This window comes from Dioscorea cayenensis, chromosome 8 (genome assembly GCF_009730915.1).
Source record: "Dioscorea cayenensis subsp. rotundata cultivar TDr96_F1 chromosome 8, TDr96_F1_v2_PseudoChromosome.rev07_lg8_w22 25.fasta, whole genome shotgun sequence".
In the NCBI taxonomy this organism is placed as follows: domain Eukaryota; kingdom Viridiplantae; phylum Streptophyta; class Magnoliopsida; order Dioscoreales; family Dioscoreaceae; genus Dioscorea; species Dioscorea cayenensis.
The window spans coordinates 5,633,120-5,652,830 of NC_052478.1; the positions used below are offsets into that span (position 1 = coordinate 5,633,120).

Here is a 19,711-nt window from a genome sequence, read left to right on the forward strand (position 1 = left end):
TTTACTGCATTATATATTTATTTATACATTTTACCTTTTCATTATATGGTTTAATATATATTTTATATGAATTTATAAGTAATTTATCCAATTTATTTTTTATTTAAAAAAAACCACTTATCTACAAAGGAGGAGCCATAATAGTAGACCTAAGTCACCTAACAAGTAAGCTCTCATTTTCATGCAAATGAACTCATGAAAAATAGAAAGACCCAACTCAATCATCTATTCAATCACTTGTTGTATATCAAGTTAAGTGGGGCCACAAAAATCAATTTCTCATCTTTGAATCTTCCCTCCAAATAAAAAGTACCAAAATTTTTTTGTTAATCTCCACACCATAATAATCACCTTCATTGGATTCCCAACCTTTTACAGTACTCTAGACTCAATTTGTTCTTACCCACAAAGCATGTGTTTACTACAATGATGTCTCTTGTGGTTGTGGACCCTCTAAATATTGCTATGGCTTTAATAAAAGGGTTCTACCACCTTGAAAATTTTGAAAAAACACAAGTTAAATATATCATTTATTTATTCGTCAAAAGTTATATGATAACAGATTCTGAAAAGTTACTTAATTGGCCTTATTTATTGATGTATATATTATTAATTTTCTTGATCACGGAGTAATGCTGGTTTATAGTTTATAAATACAATATGAAGTAGTAGTACCATTAGAGATTCGGGTAGAGTGAAATATAATATGAAACCGCGTGTTACCGGGGGTGTTATCATTTTATTTTTTTTATCATGTAGAAATGTATCGAATTACTTCTTTTTTTTTTTTTTTAATTTTATCAATATAATTTTAAACGAAAAATTAATAAAATAGAGGAAAATAGATATATTTTTTTAAATATTTGTTTTCACTGACTCAAATGTTACATTAAAAATAAAAAATATATTTTTTTGACAGAAATAAAAACTAGTTACAGATAGAATTTGAATGCTTTGAGAAAAAAAATGGTTCAAATGCCAAAAATTGAGCTTACATAGCAAATGATTTTGAATTTAAATTTTTTTTTACATAAAAAAGAAATCCATTAAAAAAGTCTAATCATTAATAGAAATCCCCATCTTACTAAACTAGTTAAAAATTAATGTTTCTTAAAAAAAATCTAATGCCTTAAAAATAACAATAATAATAACAACAACAACATTTTCAAATCATATATGACTCCATCCTTAACCAAACACCCAATTATGAAAATCAAGTACTATATATAACAACAAAATTAAGACAACAAATTCAACCCAAAAAAAAAAACCCACAAAAAAAGAAAAGAAAAAATTCCTTCAAAAGAACCAAACCCCACTAAACCTGTCCTTCCTGCCAGCATATAGATTCCCTCCTTTTCCATCCCCCACAAAAACCACCGGGAAAAAGTTCCAACTCAAAAACAAATTAAAACTAACCGTCTGACATTCAATCTTTTCCCCTGTTTTTTCCCTCACCCCCTTCTCAACCTCTTTCTTCCATAGTTCCATTCCTCACATGCTCCTGTTCCCATTTGACCCCTCCTTTCTCTTCCCTTCTCTCTCAACCACTATTTTTTAATCCCTCACTAACCTCGGTTTGCTGAACTACTCCATCTCCAAACAAAAGGAGCAGGTGTATTCACACCTCTTTTCTCTCTCTCTCTCTTTCTTCTTTAGATGACCGTCTCTTTTTCTCTCATGCTTCTCTCATACAATCATGACCATGCTCATCCTTCTCTACACCACCATCTTCATCCCTCTCTTCTTCCATTTGTCTCTTGCTTTGAATTCTGATGGTACTCTTCTCCTCTCCTTAAAGTACTCCATTCTTTCTGACCCTCTTTCCGTTCTTGCCGACTGGAACTACGACGACATCACTCCATGCGCTTGGAATGGTGTTATGTGCATGGGTTTCCCTGTTCAAGATGGTAATACCACCACTGAGTCTCGTGTTATCAGCTTGGTTTTGCCTAATGTTCAGCTTCTTGGCTCCATTCCTCCTGATCTTGGCCTTATTGAGCATCTTCGTCACGTTGATCTTTCTAAGAATTTGCTCAATGGTACTCTTCCGGCGAGCCTTTTCAATGCGTCGGAGCTTCGGGTTGTCTCGTTGTCTAACAATGAGATTTCCGGCGAGATCCCTGGTGGTGAGAATGTGTCTATGCCGAGCTTGCAAATGCTCAATCTTTCTGATAATGCGCTCACCGGAAAGCTCCCCGGGAACTTGTCGGTGTTTCCGAATTTAACTGTGCTTTCGCTGGCGAACAATTATTTGTGTGGAGCGATCCCGGAACGAGGGTTTGATCGGCTTGCTGTGCTGGATCTGAGCTCTAATCTTATTAATGGAACTTTGCCGGCGGGGTTCGCCGGAGGTGATGGGGTTCGGTACTTGAATTTGTCGTATAACAGGTTGATGGGTGAGATTCCGAAGGGTTTTGGGTCGGGGTTGGTGGAGAACGCGACGGTGGATCTTTCTTTTAATAATCTCACCGGCGAGATTCCGGTCGCCGGGGTTTTGGCTTCGCAGAAGGCGGCGGCGTTTGCTGGGAATCCGGGGTTGTGTGGGGCGCCATTGAAGGAGCTTTGTCCTATTCCTTCGAGTTTGACGAAGCCGCCGCCGAATGGGAGCACGACGGGGACGTCGACGTCTCCTCCGGCGTTCGCGGCGATACCGAAGACTCCGCAAGGGGGGACAGCGGCGGCTGCGGCGGGTGGAGGTGGGGGAGATGGTGGGCTCCGGCCGGCGGTGATCGCCGCCATTACGGCTGGAGATTTGGTTGGGATAGGGCTCTTGCTCGTTGTGTTTCTCTATGTATACCATTCCAAGAAGCAGAAGCAATCCCAACAAGGATCAATGTCCAAAAATCTCACGAACGAGATCCCAGCTTCAAGAGAAACAAGAGGTTTCCCATGGTGCTGGAGAAGCAGGGGTGGCGAAGAAAGCGAGGAGACGTCGGAAGAGACAACAAGCTCCGACGAAACCGAAGCTGAAGAACAGGACAAAGCCGTAACCGGGAAATCATCATCATCATCGATAGCAAACGCGGCGACGCTGGTGATGGTCGACGGCGAGATGGAGCTAGAGCTGGAGAATTTGCTCAAGGCCTCAGCTTACATCCTTGGTGCCACCGGCGCCAGCATCGTCTACAAGGCTGTGCTAGCAGACGGCACAGCGCTGGCCGTCCGCCGGATCGGCGAGCGAAGCTCCGCCGAGAAGCTCAAAGACTTCGAAGCCCAAGTCCGCAGCATCGCCAAGCACCGCCACGCTAACCTCCTCCGTCTCCGTGGCTTCTACTGGGGTGCCGATGAGAAGCTCCTCATCCATGACTACGCCTCCAATGGCAGTCTCGCCAACATCACATTCACTAGTAAAACCTCTTTGCACTCTATCTGTTTGATAAAATGCCTACAAGAAAAAGATTAGACCAAATATCTAACACAATGCCTTTGTTGTTGTAGAGAAACTCGGCTCATCACCGTATAATCTCTCATTCGATGCTCGGTTGAGGATCACCAGAGGTCTTGCAAGAGGTTTATCGTATCTTCATGAAAAGAAATACGTTCATGGGAATGTCAAGCCGAGCAATGTCTTGCTCAGCAGTGATTTAGAGCCTATGCTGGGGGACTTTGGCATTGATCGTCTGTTATATGGTGACTATGCTAACAAAGGTGGCGGCTCGGCGAGGCATTTTGGTAGCAAGCGTTCGACGTTGTCTCAAAGTAGCCTACCTGATGTTTCCCCGGTGGCCGGGGCTAGTCCTAGTCCTACTAGTTCCTCCAGTGTATTGCTTTCCCAATTGCCTTATCAGGCTCCGGAGTATCTCAAGAATCTGAAGCCAAGTCCTAAATGGGATGTATACTCCTTTGGTGTTATCCTTCTTGAGCTCATCTCTGGCCGGTTGTTTTCCGATGCAGAGCTGAGTGAATGGAATGCTGGTTTCATCGTCGAAGAGCGAAACCGAGTTCTTCGAATGGTCGACTCGACATTGCGTGGTGAAGTTCAAGGTAAAGAAGAAGCTGTCCTCAGTTTGTTGAAGCTTGGGTTTGCCTGTGCTTCAGCTTCTCCTCAAAAAAGGCCTTCTATGAAGGATGCACTTCAAATCCTTGACAAAATTCCATCAAATTCTTCCTCTTCTACTTCTTCAACAATCTGAAGCATGATCTAGATGTGTGTCTGTATGTTTTATTTTTATTTATCATGGTTAGTAGATTGAATTCACTAACTGATTGGTGTCATTAACTTGTTAATTTTTAGACACACCATGAAGTGGTTGTTGCTGTTGTTTATCTGTATTTCTATGTTTGTATTGAGGGATTTGTATTTCACTCTCAGAGGGAGGTCTTCCAAATTTTGATGCATACTTAGTTGCTTCTAGTTACTTTTGAAGCAACCAACTCAAATGTGGAAATTTGTTTTCTTTTATACACACGCGCATATATATATATGTGACAATAAGTTTTTTTGAGAGGTCCGCAGAAAACATATCTAGGGATATTTTCATAGCAGTGGTTAGATCACCAATTTAACTTGTTGTTTCATTTTTAATCCCTGAAATAGAGGTAATGATGCGAACTCTATTTTCAGGGTTAGTTTTATAATAAAATAATAAATGTTAGATAATGATTTAATGATGATTTATTATGGATGTTTTTAAATTTTTAGATTTTTGGTTCTCTGTGTATATATTTTGATAAAATAGACAAATAGCATGAGTGCATGCAAAGCTGAGAAGTTAATTTTGCATTTATTTTGTGTGAATTGTGGTTTGATCATGTTTTTTTCCATAAAAACACCAACACCATAGAAATATAAATATATTTCCTTAGCATGTTTTTACCTAAGGTGTGTACTTTGTAATGTTTTTTTAGGTACAATTTAAGCATAGGTGAAAATTCCATACCTCTTCATATCTCTTATGCACTAAATAATTTCAATAGGTCTTTGTAGCAGTACTCTTTCAAGAGGTACTCTGACTTCATTATTGAATTCACTAAGTCATCTAGTAATTTTAGCAGGGGGAATATCAGTGAAGTGTAATGTTTGTCCACCAAAGATATGTCCAAATATTAGGACATAAAGTTTATGTCCTTTCCAACTGGTTCCCCTTGTGACTTTCATGTGGCTCTTTCTTTCTTTTCAGCCACATAACTCTTGAATTTCTCATTTGTTTAACAGTATCTTTGTATACATCATTTAATTTTTCAATAAAGTTGTCAAACTTGTTATGATGGTAAGTACTAATAAAAAGAAATATATTAATAGATGTTTCTTTCACCTTCTATTGATATATGTAGGTAAGTTGTCATATTTGATCTTAAATAGTCTTATTAGAAAATCAATGAAAGTCCAACTTATTCACATCAAACATTTTGAGGTCAAACCACGGAAAATGACATCAATTTATCTCTATTTTTTTTTAAGTCTGAACTAGCCCTGGATTTCCCTTTGATGGTTTTTCTATCATTATGAACTCTATTCATCTCTATCCTTTTTTTAATATATTGAACTTTTTTAATTTATTAATTTGTTAGAAAAAAACATAAGTACAAATTTAAAAAAAGGGGTAAGAAAAATCCAAATAATTCATGGTCTACCTACATGCTCATGTTGTTTATTAAGTCTAAAGAATTGAATATAATGAATGCACATTAACATAAAAGACAATTTTTAATATTAAAATCATTTGATTAAAATGGTCCGTGATAGTAAAAAATAAATCTTTCAGATATCATGCGTAACATCATAAAAATAAGTGTTTGCTGTTTTTTTTAAAAAATCCAAACATAGGCTACTACAAATAAATTTAAATAAATAAATAAATGATTATTAATCATAACTAAGATGATATATATGTTGGTTTTTTAATTCAACATATTACCTTAAAAAGCTTGAATTTTAGTTTCCTTTTTTTTTTTATTTCAGTGTAATAAACCAATAAATAGTTAAAGTATCCGAGTAATTAAAAAGTTAAAGTGAAGCCAATAATCATGATTGTGATTTTATGAGATCATACATGTACCAAAAAAATATCCGAGTAATTAATAAGTTAAAGTAAAGCCAAGAGGATACATCCAGATGAGTAAAAGAAAGCATGTGAATGATGGTACTGTTGCATGATGAGTTGGGATTTCATAACTCACTCGGAAGTTATGCTACTTTTCAATTTTCACAGTATACAACACACACCATCACATCCACCAACAAAAACATCAAACATGAATCAGAAATACATTTACTTACTATTGTGCTACCATGTATTTATTTTGTAGAACATGGGGACCGGCACCGTCCAATCTAATTAATACTAGGTACACGTGGAATGTTAAAGATATTATTTATTTTTATTTTTTGAAAAGAAAATTACATCTTTATCTTTATCTTTTTTGGTTTTGTAGGGCAAGCTCAATTCATTAGTTTGTTTGCTTGGTTACTACATACACATGAGCATGCTAACTGAGGAGTTTGCAAGTGATTTTTCTCTGACATGTTTAGTGATATTCTTCATTGATTTGAAAAAGGAAAATTTGAAATAAATAAATAAATAAATAAGATGGGAAAATATTTTTTATTTGGGAAAATAAATAAATTATAATTAAAGAAATTATATGATTGCTAATAAAAGAAGCAGAATCAACTGTTGTTAAAAGATTGGATTAGAAAGATCATTTTATGGGTTGTTAAGTCTTTTATGAGTAAAAACTAAATATCTTAGAAAGTTCAGATTTTTTTTTTGTTGGGAGAGACTTCTCAAGTTTTGTCTTTTGAAAATCATGATAAATATACCGAACAATAAATATATACTTAATTTTATATAAAAAATAAATAAAATATTTACAAGAAGTCCTAAAGAAAGTATTTTTTATCAAAATAATTATTTTTGATATTTTTAAATTATCCAAATATGTTTAATTATTTACTTAAAAAATTCAGATTTCCCTGATTTGACATAGATCTTCAATCTGACTTAAGCATGCATAAAATGATAAGTAAAAACATTTCCTAATTGAGGCATATTTATTATGCTTAATTTATATCTTAAAAAAGAAACTAACATTCCATATAGTTTTTATATTTTACTTTGATTTAATTTGTCACTCATGTGGACATTGTAATTGATACATCTTTTATATGTGGAGTACTAATTTTACTTCTAATTTTTTTTTTAATCATGACTTTAACTAGAAAATTTGCGATGATAATTTACTTTAAAATTGCTTTACATATAAAATACTCAAGCCATATGAATGGTTACGATTGCGGAAGTGTTTATTTTTGAATCACACACACACATCAAATGCAAGAAAAGAACAGATAGATTTTAACATGAAAAATCTGAGTACTGTGAGAAAAAATCACGACAGCAAAAGCCAAGAAAAACTACTAAGAAAATTAAAAAAAGTACAACAAACTCTTTCAGAGAAGTATAAAAGAAGAACACTATCTCTATAAATTTTGTGAAAATAGAATGGATAGATTCTAATTACAAATAGCATGAAGGAGTCTTGTTTATAGGGAATGCTTTGGAGGATTCTCAATCATCTTTTTAACCATGAAATTTGCTTAATAATGAAGAAATCTTTTAAATAACATTTGGCACACCAATCGAGACATACATTAGCGATGAAGAATTCCAACCGGATGAGGATATGAGGCATCTGCAACATTTTTAAATAAAAAATATAAGTTTATAAACTATATTGCAGTGATCATTATCTTCTGAATTATTGTTATGCATTAGTAAAAGAATAGTGAGAAATATCATTAATATTTGAAAATTTACACATACAGTATATCTATCTATCTCAATATATATATATATATATATATACATGCCCCAGTTTGGTGAAACTAGGATCCAAGCTCGATGCCATCTGGCTCTGCTCTATTATTCCATATGATGCATATAAATTATAAGGCCCCTAGATTTCTATTAAGATTAGCTAGTGGACCCTAGTTATCTTCACTTTTTTATTTACAAATATATAAAACAAATACTTAAAAGTCAAGACAAATCTATGAATTGAAAATTTGAAAAATGGGAATTATATATAAATATAATAACAACGTTTAGAGTTGGATCCGGCCAAAAGTTTAAACTCTAGCTCGAAATAAATGATTCGCTTTGATGATTATTTCATGTATATTATAAGTATTTTTTAATAGGCCATCAAACTATATAGTTTATTTTTATTTTGGAGTTCAAACTTCATTTGAATCAAAATGATTATTTAAACTTCAATTTTCTTTTACCGAATGTTAATACGAGAGATTCTAGCATATTTCTGATGATGTATATATCTAAAATTCTTTGTTATCATATTATATATCACACTATTTATTCTATTAATAATTTTATCTCACTTACTATCGAGAATTTTTTGATATTACATTATTAAAAATAGACCAGAATTTGTTGGACCATCTTTTGATGAAACAAAATTAAAGCTTGATGATCATTTTGATGTAAATTGAAGTTTGAGCCCCAAAATAAAAAAGAACCATAATTAGATACCTTATCAAAAAAATTACCCTTATATGTTGTTTATTTTCACCGATGATGGATTATGTGCTTTCTTTTTTACTCACTATGTTTTGGTTTTATTTATAATTATTATTATTTTTTTATTTATGTAAGAAAATTGTGATTTTTTTTATATATATAAAAATAAGGGCAACCCACCCCAAGTTTTGTGGTTGAAACTATAGGGAGGATTGAGACCACAAAATGGAACCTAAATATAGACGTTGGTTTGGCTCATTATGGGTAAGGACAGTAGAGACTTTGTATGTGTTTGGTAATCATGTGACTCACTCATTGCATTATCTCTTTATATGAGTCTCCAAATAAAGATTCTTCTCTACCTGGGTATCATGTGTTTGCCAAATCTATCCATAAATAAATAAATAAATAAATAAATAATTACATATATAGGCTATATAGCATATTAATCAAGATGAGAAGAGATGTTTTGGGTAAATCTTAGATTTTATATAAAGATTATTGTTTTTAAAATTCTTAGTTAGAAATATTATAATTGCATGGTTTTATTCTAAAATAAATTATTTTTTTATTTTTTTTTTTATAATATGGATAAACCTTTCCTGTTAGGCTAATGTTATGGTGGTCATTTTTTTTTTTTAAGTTTTCTAGTTTGGGGTTAGTATTTACATCTTATTAAAACGAATTAAGACTATACAAAAACACTTTTCTATGGGTTATACAATTTACAAGTTTTAAAAAACATGTCATTCATTTCCATTCCAAAATGTACAAACAAATAGGGAAAAAAATGGAGGCTATTCCACATATATTATATACACCCTCTTTTCCACTTATCTATCTATTATATACTTAACTGATGAAGCACACAGATTCTCCAATTTTCCAATTCTCCAAAGGAAATATTCCACCTTCTTTCCTTTTTATTAATATAATTTTTCACTTAACTAGGGGTGAAATAGCAAATAATAATAATTATTATTATTATTATTAATGCTCTATTGATATTACAAAGTAACAAATAAAAAAATTAATATGACAGATGTATAGTGATGTAGGGGGGTATGTATAATTTCTTATTCTTGTTGATTTTTTTTAATTGTATTTTTTTTTTTTTGGCCCAATAAATAGGTTGGTATGATTCATGTCAATGAGAGTGCAAATTGTTAAGGAGCCCAGCTTCTTGTTCTGATTTTTCCAGTGGATTATATATATATATATATATATTATATATATTTGGAAAATATAATAAATTTGTTTTAAAATTTTTATATTTCATATAAAGAGTGAAATTTTTTACTATAGTTGTAAATCACCTGATTTTGATCTAATTCCTAATTTAAATTTGGGTTCTATATTATAAAATTTCATCAGCTAGACGTGGATTTTGTTTGATTTGTTCACCAAAGGTCGTTAATTTTTTTATTTATTTATTTTTCAATAATAATTATATACCAAAAGGAAAAATTATATTATTATATACAGTTATATTATTATAACAAAAAACATAAATTAGGAAAAATAGCTGTAAATTCCAATAAACATCCAAAAAGAGGAATGGAGGTGCGGGGAATCGAACCCCGTGCCTCTCGCATGCGAAGCGAGCGCTCTACCATATGAGCTACACCCCCATTCGTGAGTTTATCTTGGTTTAAATATTCTAATTTAAGTTAGTACGGGTCATACTGACTCATTCCACTACTTACTAATGGGGACTTCCCTGAAACTAGGCTTTTTTATTAATAGGGTTTAATTTTTTTCTTTTTAAGCCATGATTTTTTCCATACTAGTACTTCTATAAAAATTACCGAAAAAGTTTATATTTTTTAATGTAGATATAAAATTTAAATAGTATTTCAATCATTTTTCAAGTCTAAGATTGAGTGTTTTTAATTTGTATTTATCCACATTTAAAAAAAAAAAATGGTATAACTCAATTAAATGTTAAATAAAAGCCTTTTATAATGTAGTTTTTATATTAATTCATTTAGGAGAATATTCTATGCATATATGCATGCCATCATTAGCTGCTTGTTTATTATCTAGTTTATCTATGATAGATATAAATAATTTGTTTATAAAAGTAAGTCTAGGTTTACATAGGCTAAAGAGACTGCAAACAAAGAATTAACCCTTTATTTAACCTTAATTTTAGGATGATGCTCATCTTCACTCATTCAAAACAGAGAAAACCAACAGAAATTGAAAGAGGTGAGATATATGCTTTTGCGACTGAACTGAATTAGAGACGGCCTTTATATGACATTTCAATAAAGTTTGTGAGGAGAAATTCTTCAATTTCTCTTGTTTTTCACTATTTTGAATGAATAAAAATCTTCTAATGAAGAAGAACAACAAAAATATGAAATGATATTTGCCTCGGGATGAATTGCAATCTCTATCATTTCCAAGATTAACTTTAATGCTTTCTAGATAAAATCTCATATATATATATATATATACACACACATATTTTGTATAATACCAATATCACTGTGTGTTTTCATCTAAAGGTATTTTTTTAATATCACAGTTTTATCATACCTATTTTATTGTTAGAATTATTATTATTAAAAATTATATATATATATATATAAAGAATAGGTGATATATATATATATATAAAGAATAGGTGATAAGTGTCTTCCATCTAAGAGAGAAATAAAAAGCAAATAGATGCAATTCTTAAAAGAAAAAATCATAGTCTCTCTTACTAAGAACCTATTATATATATATATATTTTTTTTTTTTTTTAACACAGAACGATAAATGTCACGGTCCCCTCACTGGCGGAAGCCAAGGAAGAACCTATTATATATAATTACCAGTTAATGAACTCAAATTTGAGTTTTCTCAAAATACAAAACATTTAAGAATTGATGGGCTACGCCGGTTCACACACACAGTCAGATAAATTAATTTCATGTTATAAACTTGTAAAGGTAACCGATATTTACATCTTTAGTGCTTGTGCCATAATAATTTCTTAATTTTGTAAGATACACTGAATTTGGAAAGGTTGCACATGCCCATCAAAACACCCACCGTTAATGAAACCTTCGTTCCACCAAAATTTCTCTTTTTTTTAATTTTTTTTTTATTTTAGTGGCTGGATTTTGAACGGCCCATAGAATTTTTAATAAATATTTAATACTTATAATTCTACTTAAATTTTATCACATAATATTAAAATACCCACTTTGCACTTCTAATAATTATTTTTTTTTAAAAAATTCTCAACTAAATTTAAACATATAAAATAGAAATAAACACCAAATAAAAGATTAACTAAAATATTCGTGAACTTAATCCTTAAAAATTTGCGAAAATGTCAATTTACAAATTTTTTTAATAATTTATACCCAAAATTAATAAAACAAATAACTAAAATACTAAAGGGTTAATTTGACATTTTTCCACTAAAGCTTAAACCTCACTGAAACCCTTTCAATCTCTATATAAATACATACGAAAACCAAATTTCAAAGGCCAAAATGGCAACCATCACGACTCCATCCAACCGCCTCTTCTCCGCCGCCGCCGGCGCCCACTCCGGCCACCGCCTTCCCCTCCTAACCCCTTCCCTCCGCCTCCCCCTCCGCCCCCGCCGCCGCCGCATCTCTGTATCCGCCCACGCCGCCTCCCTTGGTGCCAAGCCCACCGTCCTCGTCGCCGAGAAGCTCGGCGAGGCTGGGCTTGAACTCCTCAAAGACTTCGCCAACGTCGACTGCTCCTACAACCTCACCCAGGAGGAGCTTTGCACCAAGATCTCCCTCTGCGATGCCCTGATCGTCCGCAGTGGCACCAAGGTCACTCGCGAGGTCTTCGAGTCCTCTGCTGGCCGTCTCCGTGTTGTTGGACGCGCTGGGGTGGGGATTGATAACGTCGATCTCTCTGCTGCCACGGAGCATGGATGCATTGTCGTTAATGCTCCCACGGCGAACACTGTTGCCGCTGCTGAGCATGGGATTGCGCTGCTTGCGGCGATGGCTCGCAACATCGCGCAGGCTGATGCCTCTCTTAAGGCTGGTTTGTTCCTTCTTTCCTTTTGATCCTGATTGCCATTTCTGTTAATATTTTGCGTAAATTTGTTATTAGGTGTTGCAAGATTTAAACTTGAAACAAATGGATGTTATGATTTTTTTCAGTGAATATCATTTGTTTGTTCAATGTTTCTCGTCATAGTTTGTGATCATTTGAGGTGTTTTATTGTAGATCTTCTATAACAATTTAGGTACCATTAAGCTTTTCTGACACCTTTCTAATTGTTAAAATTTGGAGATTGATTGCTTTGTTAGCCCTTTTTTTTAATCGAGGTCAATGATTCTGGATGATAGAATATATATATATATATATATTCTGATTCTTTTGATGCAATAGATCCATCAAGCTTTCAGGAAAGTTTTCTTATAGGACAAGGTTCCTTGGAATCATGTATTGGGTATTTGTTAATTCTGATTTTGTTTTGGAATCATGGTTCTGATTTTGAATTATCATTCTTTCGAATGTTTTAGGAGTGATAGATGGTTGAGAATGAAATGGATTTTTGTGTATCTTGTGGATGAAATAGTGCATAAGTATTTATGATCTTGAAAACAATAGGGAGGGGTGAGGCCAATAGTTGAGAAACATTAGAGAGAGAAAATTCCCTTTGGATTTCCACCCAGAAAGAAATTGAACCATACTATTGGTATTGATCACTGTGACAGGTCTGAAAATTCATGGGATATCAGAAAGGCGATTGTTTTATAAGATTTTTCATGTTGTTTGGTCATTAGCAACGAATATCACAATGAAGTTGTGATTCTGTTGTTTATTTGATAATCATTTGCATTTGTTTTGATTGATATTTAACACCCACCAACCTGATGATTATTATGATGCAAAAGTATGTGCCTAGCCCAATGCCTGCCATTATTATTATAAAAATAATATACTGGGTGTACGCGTAGTAGGCTCAACAGTTCTTGAGAAAGAAAGACAAAAGCACACACCCTTTTATTAGCATATAATTTGTCTGTTCATAATTATTAGTGTATATATATAAATGGTTGGATATGCTATATAGTGATGGTAATGAAAACGTGAATCCAAACTCAACCTAAGTTAGATCATTTGTTTCATTATTGGATTCAACAACCCTTATGCACCATGTTTACTATGTGAATAGATGGAGCAGTTGTACCAAACATTTTTTGGTGCATTCTGGTGATTTCCTAAATATAGGGAGGCCCATTTATAATGTGGTGGGCTTTTTGACCACATGTTTTTTTACTCAAGTAGTTATTTTATTACATGGCTAAGTAAGCACCAAGATTAGGAATCTTCTCCTTCTCCGGTAAGTGTCTAAAAGATAACAAGGTCACTGTAAAATTTTCTTAGATTTGGTTAACCCGGCATTCCTTATAGCTTAACATCTTTGAGAGACTTCTCCTGCGACCCTTGTTGTTTAAGTTGAATACCTGATCCATCTGAAACTAGAATATGCATATGTGCATTTTACCTGCTTGAATATGTGTTCCTTGTAGCTTTTCCCTATCTAGCCTCACATATCTCTTAATATACAGAACATGAAAAATGATGCAGGGAGCCCAAACCATGCAATGTGCAGTCTGAGCGACTGTTGTTTTAATTTCAGGTAAATGGCTGCGGAGCAAATATGTTGGTGTGTCACTTGTCGGTAAAACACTTGTAGTGTTAGGCTTTGGAAAAGTTGGATCTGAAGTTGCCAGGCGTGCTAAGGGGCTAGGGATGCATGTTATTGCGCATGACCCTTACGCTGCTGCAGATCGTGCTCGCGCAATAGGAGTAGAGTTGGTGACCTTTGATGAAGCTATTGCAACTGCAGATTTTATTTCTCTGCACATGCCTCTTACTCCTTCCACAGCAAAGCTTCTCAATGATGAAACTTTTGCAAAGATGAAGAAAGGTGTGCGTATTGTAAATGTTGCTCGTGGTGGAGTGATTGATGAAGAAGCCCTGCTTAGAGCACTGGATTCTGGAATTGTTGCACAGGTACCCTCATTGTTTTTCATTTTATGTTTTATATCACATTTAAAACCCACTTTAAATGTTTACAATATATTTTTTGGTCGAGTAGGCTGCTCTTGATGTCTTCACAGAAGAGCCTCCATCTGCAGACAGCAAGTTGGTGCTGCATGAGAATATAACAGTGACACCACATCTTGGTGCTAGCACAGCAGAAGCTCAGGTCTGCAGAACTGTTTGTATTTTGTAATTACACTGTGACTAATTCTATATTGTCAGTTTTATTGCTGAACCATTCCTTGCATATGCAATATTTAGGAAGGAGTGGCTGTTGAAATAGCAGAGGCTGTTGTGGGAGCCTTGAAAGGTGAGCTTGCTGCAACTGCAGTGAATGCACCAATGGTTCCTGCTGAGGTATGATGCTCTCAAAACCCTTTCGTGAACTAATTTAATGGAGTAATATATTTCTTGATAACGAGCAACTAGCTAGCAAGTAAATACCTGGAAAAAAACCATTTCTTGATGTTCGGGATTGGCAAACTTGAGGAACTAACAGCTAATTAAGTTATATTAAGCTCATTGTGATCATAAGAGGGTTAGCCCTTTCCGTGCTCTTTTTTTTTTTTTATTTAGAATCAATTGAGCATTTGTCCTTCAAAATTTCTTTTTCGATGGATGCTGCGCTGATGATCCAATTACTGATAATTGTTTATTCATTTGTTTCGAACTTGCACATGAATGCCTTTTTTAATTGGATCATGTGCCAAGATGCTAAGCATTTTCCTGATTACTAATTGACCACTATCCATCTTCATTTCTACTCTAGGTACTTTCGGAACTTGCACCCTTCGTCATTTTGGCAGAAAAACTTGGTAGGCTTGTGGTTCAACTTGTTGCTGGAGGCAGTGGTGTGAAATCTGTGAAGGTGACCTATGCATCTGCAAGAGCTCCTGATGATCTAGACACCAGGTTGCTCCGCGCAATGATCACTAAGGGTCTGATCGAGCCAATATCAAGTGCCTTTGTCAATCTTGTCAATGCTGATTTCATAGCCAAGCAACGAGGGGTTCAAATCACCGAAGAGAGAATTTTGTTGGATGGTTCACCTGAGAGCCCTCTAGATTTCATACAGGTTCGGATTGCCAATGTGGAATCGAAATTCGCTAGTGGCATCTCAGAAACAGGTGAAATCAGTGTTGAGGGCAGGATAAAGGACGGCATTCCTCACCTGACCAAGGTTGGAACATTTCAAGTGGATGTGAGCATGGAAGGGAGCTTGATCCTGTGCAGACAGGTCGACCAACCTGGGATGATTGGCACGGTCGGGAATATCTTGGGTGAGCAGAACATTAATGTGAGTTTTATGAGCGTCGGGAGAATCGCTCCTCGGAAGCAGGCAGTCATGGCAATTGGTGTCGATGAAGAACCAAGCAAAGAATCACTCAAGAAGATTGGTGAGATTCCAGCGATAGAGGAGTTTGTCTTCCTCAAGCTGTAGTTCTATCGTCTTCGAACTCTCTCGACACGAAATTTTGAGATGGTTTTTTTTGTAGCAAACCTAGGGCCATTTTGGCACTTGTTCAGTTTTCAAATTACAGGCTTGTTTGTGATGCAAGAAAAATAATAATCAAACCGCTGATGTTGTTATTGATTTCACATACTGAGCACAATTGGTAATTGAAATTTAGCACAAGAGGGGAAATGATATTGTAGCCTGGTGCTGCTTTGATGTGGTTGGAACAATGTTGGAATGAGAGTTGGGAATTCAAATTTTATTGAAGGCTTTTTCAGAGATTTAGCATGGCTAGTAATTTTGGTTTTATCACTCAAACTGATCAAATTTATTGTAGTTCATATTCAAGCAAACTTTTTGATAGCAAAACTAATAATGCAGGTAATTATTAGTCGGAAATAATCACTGATTGTCTTTGATACATTTGTGTGCAATCAGTTTGTTGGCATTTCTAGTATACATGAGAGCTATTCCATTGTATATACTAACCATCTTCATCTAAATTTTGTGACATTTTAACAATGAAATGCTTGCATGTTTCCTTGTCAGGAACAAACCCCAGTTTCAACATCCTCTTCTGCAGCTCAAACATGTCTATCACATTACTGCATGCACTCAAGAGTGTATTGAAACTCCATTGATCCAATATCTTAAACTTGAGCACAAAGTAACCGATGATCGATTCGGCTTTGCTGAAATCCCTTTCCCTGCAAAATCCATCAACCAATGCAGCACAAACAGCAGAACCAGGAACAACATTAGAGTTTACCATGTCCATCATCAACTGCTCCCCATCCACGCTTCTGTTCAATCTACACAGGCAGCAAATAATAGCCTGATAAGTATCCAAATCAGGCTTCACAGATCTTTCAGCCATCTCATTCTTCATATCCAATGCATCTCTAATCAAATCAGCTTTGCAAAAGGCTTGAATTACTAAATTATATATCTCCAAATCCGGACAATGCCCATCCTCCGACATCCATTTCAACAGTTGCCTCGCCGCATTCGGCCTCTCTTCCTTGCACAAAACTCCAACAAGCTGCTTATACACATCGAACGGAACAACAACGTCTAACCCGCGCAGCTGCACAATCAAATTCAAGCAAGATAGCACCTTGCCGCACTTCACATGCGCATCAACAAGCACACTGCAAGTGAATCCATCCGGTGATACACCGTGTTGAACCATCTCCTGCAACAACTTCCTGGACTCCTTGATCTCACCATGCATACAATGCCCAGCAATAAGAGAATTAAAGGCAACACAATCCGGTGCTAAACCTCTTTGAAGCATTCCATCAAACAGTTGCCGTGCTTTCTTGGTCCTCCCATCTCTACACAATCCCTTGATCAAAATAGTGCAAGAAACCAAGTCAGGCTCTACTCGTCTCTTGCGCATAACATCAAACAGATGCAATGCATCATCTGTTCGCCCTGCCTTGCAATACCCATCGATCAGAGTGTTATATGTGATCACATCGGGGTCGAATCCATGGGACTCCATCTCCTCCAAGAAATCCCAGGCTCTGCTCGTACCGTGGCCTCGACACAGCGCGTGGGTCATGATGTTGAAGGTGTACGTGTTGGGCAATACTCCAGCACGCCGCATTTGCTCATAAACCTGCCAGCATTGATCAAGGTGTTGACTTTTCACGAGAGCGTGGAGGGTGGAGTTGAAGGCATTGGCGTCGACCACGATTCCGATGGAGAGAGCTCTCTGGCATGCGTCAAGAGCGGCGTGGAGCATCCCTGACCTAACGTAGACCTTGATTAGCATGCCGAAAACCGCAGGATTTGAATTGCAGATTGATGAGGAGGAGACGAGGGAGGCGAAAGCGTCGTGGTTGGGGTGAGCGCGGACGAGGTCGGAGAGGGTGAAAAGGGCGAGGGAGAAGAGACGAGAGGAGGTGAGGATGTGGGCAAGAATGGAGTGGGGAAGAGGGGAGAGAGGGTGGAGAAGAGGACGGGAAGTAGCCCATCGGAAGAAGCGGAAGGAGGGGAGAGGGAGGGATTGGGAGCGGAGGAGGATGGAGGAGATGTCGTCGGGTCGGAGGTAGGGAAGTAGAGCGGCTTCTTCATGGTCGGAGAGGAAGGGGATGGGATGATGAGCAGCTTGCTTGACCCTGGAGGAGATGAGATCAATGGCAGCGTTGCGAAGGCGAGGTATTAGTGTTTGAGGGGGAGGAGAAGAGCTTGGGATGCTCGGAAGGGAGGAGGTGGAGGAGGTTCTCCGGCGAGAAGCGGAGGAGGAGGAGGTGGTTCTGGGTTTTAGCGGGAGTCTGGCAAACATCAGTGGCACAGTGGACGGCCGAGATTTTAGAATAGGTTTTTGATAGAGGAGCAATATGGGGCCCACTAAAATATTTTTATTATTATTATTTAAATAATTATATTTAATTATTTGTTTTTTTTTTAATTATTGAGTATAAAAATTGTAAGAAAAATTTACTATGAATGTATATGGAAATATCAGCAAAGTGGAGGTTCATGGAATTGTCAAGAGAGCAGAGTAGTAGCTCTAAATGATGTAGTTTTACAATTATGAGTTTTTTAAAATTGGATAAATAGTAAAAATTAATTGAATTACAAAAATATTAAAAAAATATTACATTATAGAAAATAAAATATAGATGATAAATTTATATCAATGAATGATTTATGTACTACTAAAAATATGAAAAAATATTATAAAATAAAATATAGATAATCATTTTTGTGCGATCATTAAACAATCAAAACACAGTGAAAGATGAAAGAAAAGTGTAACTGAAATTTTCAAATATTAACTATGCAAAAAAATCATTCAGTGTGACATTCTAACGAATTAAATATTAAATTTTATCTTTTGTGTCCGAAATCAAAAACTAATTGTATATATTAAACTGATGTAATAAAATATTAAGGCCGAGTTTGAAAGGCTGGGAATTGATACTTTTGCTTTTGGTTTCTTCAAATTCAAACATATACCCATATACCTTAAAATGCATTAAAAATCAAGATTTTAACTACAAAAATTTTCAGTGGAATATAATTAAAATTTTGGGGATTCACTTTTAGCAATAAAAGACTGCTTTGGACATATAAATTGGCAGAATTGAGAAACAACTTAAATGTTTAAAAAAAAAATGAAAAATCAAGTTTTATTAACTATAATTAAGGTGCACACATTCACATTTAAAATAAACTTCATTGTCATTGGTTTTTGCATCAAGGAGACAGTATCAAAGTGCAACACTGTAAGCCATATATTGATGAGATTAAATTACTACCCCAAATTTAAAACAATAAAAAATAGAATGAAAATATTCATGAAAGAAGACAGTGAAGCATAGTGGAATCCCACAAAGGCCATTGGAATGGGATGAGATGAGGGGTGTGGCAGCATCCAAGCAGAATGAACTGGCTGTAAAGCAAATAAGCAAAATAATGGCCATGAACAAGGCCCCCCCAAAGTTGTCATCCTTTTTTTTTTTTTGTTCCTCTGCAACTGGCCATTTCAAAAGCCAGATTCTCTGTTTCTTTGGTCTTTGAAGCTGACATCCACTCTCATCTCTTACACTTAACAGTGTGAAAAATCAAAACATATCCGGAGTAGATGTTTTTGACTCCTAGTATCTCATCCAGATTAGTTTAGAGCTCTCATTTTAAATTAGTTTTTTTTTTTTAAAGTAAATAAGATAATTTCAAGTATAGATCACAAATTTAAAATTAAAATATTTTTAGT

At 35.2% G+C, this 19,711-nt stretch overlaps 3 protein-coding genes and 1 non-coding gene across 4 annotated transcripts; 2 read left to right on the top strand and 2 right to left on the bottom strand.

Moving 5' to 3' along the window:
• The first annotated feature begins 1,326 nt into the window (after nt 1-1,326).
• LOC120267427 (probable LRR receptor-like serine/threonine-protein kinase At4g37250) lies at nt 1,327-4,176 on the top strand. Its single transcript, XM_039275073.1, has 2 exons — nt 1,327-3,350; nt 3,442-4,176. The coding sequence occupies exons 1-2, from the start codon at nt 1,700-1,702 to the stop codon at nt 4,134-4,136; spliced, it is 2,346 nt and encodes a 781-aa protein (XP_039131007.1). The 5' UTR covers nt 1,327-1,699; the 3' UTR covers nt 4,137-4,176.
• Nucleotides 4,177-10,041: 5,865 nt separating this feature from the next.
• Nucleotides 10,042-10,114, bottom strand: TRNAA-CGC. Its single transcript has one exon. It is a non-coding gene; the product is annotated as a tRNA-Ala (tRNA).
• Nucleotides 10,115-11,977: 1,863 nt separating this feature from the next.
• Nucleotides 11,978-16,257, top strand: LOC120267194 (D-3-phosphoglycerate dehydrogenase 3, chloroplastic-like). Its single transcript, XM_039274890.1, has 5 exons — nt 11,978-12,512; nt 14,122-14,498; nt 14,584-14,694; nt 14,790-14,885; nt 15,298-16,257. Exons 1-5 carry the CDS (start codon nt 11,978-11,980, stop codon nt 15,967-15,969), a joined length of 1,791 nt encoding a protein of 596 aa, XP_039130824.1. The 3' UTR covers nt 15,970-16,257.
• A 211-nt stretch (nt 16,258-16,468) lies between these two features.
• Nucleotides 16,469-18,277, bottom strand: LOC120267195 (pentatricopeptide repeat-containing protein At5g40400). Its single transcript, XM_039274891.1, has one exon. The coding sequence runs from the start codon at nt 18,275-18,277 to the stop codon at nt 16,469-16,471; it is 1,809 nt and encodes a 602-aa protein (XP_039130825.1).
• Between the last annotated feature and the right edge of the window lie 1,434 nt (nt 18,278-19,711).